Raw genomic sequence first — 7,338 nt, 5'->3', positions numbered from 1 at the left:
AACATTTTACAGGTGTTTGCTGATTGGACAAACAATGTTAAAAAAAAGGCACGCAACATATATTTGGCTCAACTCCAAACTGGCGGTGGACTTCCAATACCAATTGTATTAACAGATTTAGAGCTACAATTAATATCTGTGTTAACTAAAATTGTAGTTACGGGAATGCCAATTAAAGAGTTGGGGTTGACAAAAGGTTTGGTAATTAGATCTGGTCTAATAAACAACCAAAAGTCTACCAGAAGCAGTAAGTATTTTTCTTTTTTATACTTACAACCATTCAAACAAATTATTTAAGGGATTCGAATGAGAAAACTCCACCGTACATGTTTTCACATTTTACAAAAAGGACAGCTTGCCCTAATTAAAAACACCACTGAGATTACAAACGCTTTGAAAAATGTAAATATAGAATTGAAACGACTATTAAATGTAATTTTCAAGAATAAAGGTTTTACAACGTATTATGTACATGATTATTAATTTATATAATTATCAATAATTCGCCTTCGAGTTATTCTTCCTATATGAAGAACATTGCCTTGTTCCTGTTGTGGTATGTTATTGAAATTATCTTCAACAATTTCGTCCTCTTCGTTAGGCCATTCCTCATTATTTTCTAGCCGTCTTTCAATACATAAGTTATGTAAAATACAACAAGCGTTGATAATTTTTGCAGCTCGTAGAGGGGAATAATGGAGTGTACGGTGTCGCAGTAGGCATCTAAACCTTCCTTTTAACACACCATTTAGCCTTTCTATAACATTACGGCACCTTTTGTGTATTACGTTGTACCGTTGCTCTTGAGGTGTTAAACCCTGTCCACCTAATGGGGTCATGAGCCACGGTTGTAAGGGATAGCCAGAGTCACCTATCAACCACGATCCTGTATCTCCATTATTGTATGCGTCTCTTAAATGTTGATATATGGCTGAAGTTGTCCAAATGGCCGAATCATGCACAGACCCGGGAAACCGTGCATTAACATTCAAAATTTTTAAATCGGCACTACAAATTATTTGTGTGTTGATACTATAGTAACCCTTCCGGTTGTAGAATACAATTGCTGGGTATTCTGGATGATGAACAGGTGGCGACTGAATTGCAACATGCGTACAATCTATGGCTCCTATTATCCCCGGAAATCCATGTAAAATTTGGGCAAACTTCAGTTTTTCAGCATTTTTTTGTTGAAATGTTGTTGGGAAGTTCACCCTGTCTACCATTACCTCGTTTATTGCATCAGTGACTTCTGCGATGCACCTGCTGACTGATGACTGCGACATGGCTAGGTGGTAGTCCTTACCAACACCTTTTTGGTAACTACCCTGTCCATAAAAGTGCAGCGCCACAAGAATCCTAAGGTAAATTGGTATTGGTGTTGGTCCTCTTTCCTGCCGAAGATGAGGGCTAAGTTCATCTATAACATCCTGAGCCAATTCCCTAGATAGTCTGAACACTGACATGAACGTACTTTCCGGCATCGTCATGGGGTTACTTGCATCACGGAGTGTCCGTCTTCGTAAATTAACTTGGTATCTAAAATGATTAATGATAATCCAATTTGACATTTAAAAAATTAATTAATTTTGAGACTTACCTCTCATCTGCTTGTTGTAACATGTGCAAAAGCAGTAAATAGTCCTGGTCCATCTCTTTTTTTCAGAATAAATGTCGAATTCGCAAAAACTATGTTGAAATCCAACTGAACATATAGAACGATCTTATTAAAATAGATTTCTCAACCACTCTTGTTGGACTTAACGCCAGCAATTGCAACCGCGTTAGTTAACAAGTACATTTTACAAGAGTTAAAACAAGTCTTGTTGCTTGTATGGTCATCTGAATTGCTGAATGTTAACAAGACTTGCGCAAATTACAAGGCTTGTTTACATTACAAGTTGGTAAGAATAACAATGGTCGCTTGAATAACACTGGTTAACAAGACTTGCGCAAATTACAAGGCTTGTTTAAATTACAAGTTGGTAGGGATAACAATGGTCGCCTGAATAACACTGATTGTGACTCTAAATGTACACATCACTCCGAATTGTTCGCTATTCTTTGAATGCATTGTACGATATCATACCAGGTAAGTATTCACGAATAGTAACTATTTAATGACCGTACAATATTGTACATGTATATGTACACATATTTTGCGATTAGTACAATAATTTTGGGTGAATCAGCGTGAAGCTGCGATTTGACGTCATTAGACTATTATATATCTTTGGGGAGCGATGCAAGAAATATTGTTACGCCAACAATCCAGAAACAATTCAGGAGATTAAAGCTGCTATTGGTGAGATAACGAAAAAACAAAAATCAGCTGTACTAATTAATAATAAATAATAAACTTTTAAACTTAAACGGTCATAGTACGAAAAAACAATTAAATATCATTTGCAAACTTCTGTAAGTCAGACTCATCATATTAACCTCTTAGAAATTAATTTTTTAGTTACTATGTACGTTGCCTCCCGGTCTAGCTGGAGCGCTAGCAGCGACTTCATCTAATGCTGCGGAAGTTGTAGGTGAAGAATATATACAAGCGAGCTCTCTTTATAAACTATTTCTAGTTTTAGGTGGTGGAGGAACGTAATCATTTACCGATACTCGATTTGCTTCTAGGTCTCTGGCCATTTCTAACAACTCTTTAACCAACTTAATATTTTGTAGAAGGGAGCCATATTATCAAAAATAATTTTGAATCGGACGGCTTCCGGAATTTTTACAGTTAGGCGCTGGAAGTGATTATCCATGCATGCGATGTATATTCCCATACTTTCGTCTGGGTGCTGCGTTCTTTCTTTAATTTACTTGAAGAGCAGATCATTATAGTTTCGCGGTTGGAATTCTTGTCTTAACAAAATTTTTAAGGATTCCCAATCTGTGACTTTGCTTTTATTTGATCTAAACCATATTAATACTACCTATATCAGAAAAAAGATCATTGGCTGAAGCGAATAATTATTCTTCACCTGTTACATGACCGGAAACTTTAAGTCCCTCGACACGTTCGAGAAAGGCACTTAAAGACAATTCGGATTGCTTCCCAGAAAATTTCAAGTTCCACTTTAACAGGGAATTGGCTTAATATTTGAATGTGAACTTACTACTTTTGATTTTGGAGTAGAACATGCCTTCGCGTCTACTATTGAGGAATCACTGTCACAATCTTATCGCGAAATAAACAATTTATTTCCCTAATTTCATTCGTTTGGTAACTTCAAGCGGTGCGTAAATCTATAGCTATCTCTGTTCGTTGTGCTCTCGCGCGCTTATCTCTCACACGCTCGCACTCGCTGGGATTTACTATACCTAATTTTTTTAACTTCTTAGACGTCTGCCACTATTAAAGCTACACTTGATATCGTCTGCCAGGATAATATCTTAAAGTAGTGACAAAAAGAGGAATTTTTTATGTATAATTTTTATACGGTCCTCATGGTTTAGTTCAGGGGTGTTTTTCCCTACATTGAAGGGCGTCTTTCGCTACCAACGCTGCACTTGAAATCGTCTGCCATAGCATATTTGAAAACTATCGAAAAAATGGGATTTCTTGATACAAATCTTTTCCGTGACCCTTATAGTTTATTAATTTAGTTGATCACCTAAAGAAGTCACCTATTCAGCGACGCCCCAAGTTAATGCTGCCACTTACCACTGGCAGACGAGTGATTTTATTATTAGTTTTCAACGTACTTTCAGCCTGTATTGTCGAATATTTTGTCGCTTATGGTTTAGTTACTATGTACGCTGCCTCCCGGTGTAAGCAGGGCGCCCATTGAATCGGATCGGATCGGATCGGCACGGCATCGCTCAGTCCGGAAACGTCCAACACTCGCTCACCAAATCGGTATGCTTCAGTCTATCAGTCGAAATATAATTTTTGTGGCGTGTAGTTAATTTTAGTTCGGTTAGAATTTTATAAACAATACTTTATAATTTATATAATATGAGCTCTTCATCTTCCGACGAAGATGATATGATCGCGTTGGCATGCCTTGAGATAGAGAAACAAAATGGAGATTTTGGGTTCACGAAATTAACCTCAAACGACTAACGAGATGCACTTGAAGAATTTGTGAACCTGTTTCCTGATGTATTAAGAGATGATCAGAAATCACAACGAGAAAACATCGGACCTTCGGTATTTTTTGCCCTCTCTAGCAAAAAGGACTGATTCCGAAGCCAACCGATGGACGTTGCCGAGCGTGGCGGAAGCAGTGCGCGGATGTTAATCTATTTCTACGTATTTCAAATCATTCCGACAGAACTGTTCCGTGCCGATCCGATCCGATCCGATTCAATGGGCGCCCTGCTGTAACAGTTCCAACGTAAGATGTTTCCGATGCAATAAAACTGGGCATATACCTAGTTATTAACTGCGACAGCCGTTGTAACAAATTAATTTAACAGTGTAAAATGAATTAAGTTTAACAGTGTAATACATTTTCTATTTTATTTAAATTATTTGAAATCAACAAATCCTTGAAGAAATTTCCGAACGATAAGCGGACACTTCCTTGATAGCTTTGAACGTGTCAAGACGACGTTAAGAAGTAATTACGTTCTAGAAATTACTATTAATTTAAACGCAAATATAATTGCCATTGAAAGAAGTACGTATTATTGCTTACCGAAATTTCGTTGAAATTTGAGTCCGACGAGGATTATTGAAAAAGGGATTTGTTACCAAATCGTAAGTTTTTTGTTGAGCGTTCGTTTTGTTCATGCATACAATTTTAGCCTTTTATTTTTTACTCGATTTATTTTCTGGTAAAATTGGTATTGGATCCAGAATTACGAACTGATGTTGCGGGGAGTTTGATAAAAGCAGCACGTTTGAGGTTCTACGTTTTTTCGTTTGGTGTTAGCGCCAGATTCATTTGGATTTGGAAAAACCTTCCGAAAATTTCAACTTCTGTGGGTGTTCTACCAATACTCAGTGTGCAAAGAAAACCTACCTTTAATGAAAAACCAATCAAATCAATCCCGTTGGTATGTAGTTTTGGAATTGGTTTCATTTCAGACAAGTTTGTAATTTCTTTTCAAACCATGGACAAGAACAACTTGTTGTATAGAAGTTGGCAGCTATATTGATTTTTTTTCTAATGTTCTAGAAGTAATTATTAATTGAAGTTAAATTTGGCTACTTGTCCATTGGTATACCAATTGTATTCAAACCAAGTACTTATTTTTTATATACAACGCTATCTCTGTACGAATATGGCCATATTGAATTTATAGCGGTTGTTCTAATTTTTAATCTTCAGGAATCACATTTCAATTTAATTATTTATTTACATGTAGGTACACTACGTGCCAACGAAAATCATTTTCAATTCTGAATAAAAACTGATTTTACTAAGGAAGTTAATTCTTTGTCGGAATGTTATTGTTTATTACAGATGAATTATCCTTGCCTACAACCACCGACCCGAGTAGCTGGATATCAGAATTTTATCGTAAACGTTTGTTTTCACGTTATATCGTCCCAGAATATTTTGCTATAAATGCAAAAAAAAACAATTTCACCGTACGCACATGTCCTTCCTGCAATAAGCTTTCAAAAAACGAAATCAAGAGGCATCTTTAGGTTGAGATGTTGTCTCTGATTCTTTACCTTTACAATCAAATGGACCACTTACATTAACCATACCAAACCAATAATTTACTTTATTTTGTCGCATTTCAGTCACGATAGCAAACCATGATTAGAAATTTCTATTTTCGGGATACCCCGGGTGCTTCAAGAACGATATTAGGAAGTCACGGTTGACAAGCTTTGTGTCATCTCAATTTGCCTTCGACTGCTAAGGTCTTTTCGTCTACTTCCAATCAATTGTAAGGTCTTATTACTGCCGCATTATATTTCGTTGTACATGTTAATCAATTTTAGGTAGTCAAGAGTACTTCTAATCCGGTCATCGCTTTTAAGATTATCATGTAAGTTTCTCATTAATTTCTTTTCAGCTCTTTGGTGGTTATGTGCTGCACAGTCGTAAATTATGTGCGTTACGGTCACTCTCTCGTTGCAGTATTCACACAAGGGTGCATCGAGGCCCTTCAGCAGATGCTCGTGTGTAACCTTTACATGACCAATCCTCAGCCTGTGTGTTTTGACCATATCTGCTCTGGACATATGTTTAATGTAAAACATTCCCCTTACTTGCCGTTTTACTGTGGTAAGATTTGTATTCGCCGCTTGCCATTTATGTTGCAATGTGTCTAATATTTTTGCTTTTAGGTATGTAAATGCGTCCGTTTTTTCCATCACGTCAACGTCTACTTGTGGATGTTCAGAAGCTTCTCGTGCTGTTCGAACGTAAAGAAATCCCACTTGATACATTTCAACAGAAATTTACAAATATATGTAGTGAGTATGGAGAATACGACATCATATTTACCGATGCGTCTAAATCTGGAAATGGAGTAGGATGTGCGATCGCCTCGCAGATAACAAATAAATGGACTTTAAACCCCCAGTCGACTATAGGATTTGCAGAAAGATATGCCATCTGGAAAGCTCTTCAGCACTGTTCCTCGTTGTCTGAAACTCAAAGATTTATTATTGCAAGCGATAACATAAATGCATTAACAGACTTAACACAAATTTATTCCAATAATGCTTTAACTAAACTGGCCCAATCAGAACTATTACACCTAAACAACAAAAATGTATCCATCATATCTATTTGGGTGCCAGGACACGCAGGTATACCAGGCAACGAGCTTGCAGACAGAACGGAGAAAATTGTTATCGGGTCTGAAACAGTCCCGATAAAGTTGAAAAACCGAATTAAAATCATGGATATTTTGGTAGTCCCTAGCATGAATCACAATATAATTTTAGGCGCCGATTTTTTTAGGCTCATGGAGATAGTGCCCACTTTGAGCGTGTGGAAATTTGCTGTCGACGGAGTGAACATTTCAAAATCCAATTTACTACTACAGCTTTGTCTTCTGAAGACCAATTAAAATTAAATAATTTTTTTAATAACATTTTTTTCCAAAATGCCTGATGGTATTGGCGTTACTACTCTGGTAAAGTATAAGATAGTAACTACTTCGGAACCAGTCAAACAGCGGTACTACCCGGTTACTCCCATTGTACAGGAATCCACAAATCTGGAATTAGACAAACTTTTGGAAAGCAATATCGTAGAACCTTCATGCAGCCATCAATTTGGTCCCATTAAAACTATATTTGCGGATTAGGCTTCAAATTTTCCTTTCTGTTATTTTATTGTTTGTTATTAATTTATTTTGAGCCTGGAAAACTATTTGTTGTATTTGAAAGCACTGGAACTACTTACGGCTGTTAAACTA

The 7,338-nt window shown here is 36.7% G+C and overlaps 1 protein-coding gene and 1 long non-coding RNA gene across 3 annotated transcripts; one reads left to right on the top strand and one right to left on the bottom strand.

Annotated features, from left to right (window-relative positions):
- Nucleotides 1-414: 414 nt before the first annotated feature.
- LOC116165056 (putative nuclease HARBI1) lies at nucleotides 415-1,946 on the bottom strand. Its single transcript, XM_031479328.1, has 2 exons — nucleotides 1,601-1,946; nucleotides 415-1,539 (listed from the first exon to the last, which is right to left on the bottom strand). The coding sequence occupies exons 1-2, from the start codon at nucleotides 1,651-1,653 to the stop codon at nucleotides 480-482; spliced, it is 1,113 nt and encodes a 370-aa protein (XP_031335188.1). The 5' UTR covers nucleotides 1,654-1,946; the 3' UTR covers nucleotides 415-479.
- Nucleotides 1,947-5,784: 3,838 nt separating this feature from the next.
- LOC116165184 lies at nucleotides 5,785-7,005 on the top strand. 2 transcript variants are annotated; one of them, XR_004144097.1, is made up of 5 exons: nucleotides 5,785-5,853; nucleotides 5,909-5,955; nucleotides 6,048-6,194; nucleotides 6,257-6,828; nucleotides 6,879-7,005. It is a non-coding gene; the product is annotated as an uncharacterized LOC116165184 (long non-coding RNA). The 2 variants fall into 2 exon arrangements; XR_004144096.1 differs by having other exon boundaries at nucleotides 6,257-6,958.
- Nucleotides 7,006-7,338: the final 333 nt, after the last annotated feature.

The sequence above is a fragment of the Photinus pyralis genome, unplaced genomic scaffold (genome assembly GCF_008802855.1).
Source record: "Photinus pyralis isolate 1611_PpyrPB1 unplaced genomic scaffold, Ppyr1.3 Ppyr1.4_LG2, whole genome shotgun sequence".
Lineage (NCBI taxonomy): Eukaryota > Metazoa > Arthropoda > Insecta > Coleoptera > Lampyridae > Photinus > Photinus pyralis.
This window is presented reverse-complemented; position numbering and strand designations above follow the sequence as displayed.

Bases quoted from the DNA above. Each gene is read 5' to 3' on its own strand.
- LOC116165056 (XM_031479328.1), bottom strand. From the start codon at position 1,653: ATGGACCAGGACTATTTACTGCTTTTGCACATGTTACAACAAGCAGAT. The intron at 1,540-1,600 runs GTAAGTCTCAAA...TAATCATTTTAG, and splicing joins TTACAACAAGCAGATGAGAG to ATACCAAGTTAATTTACGAA.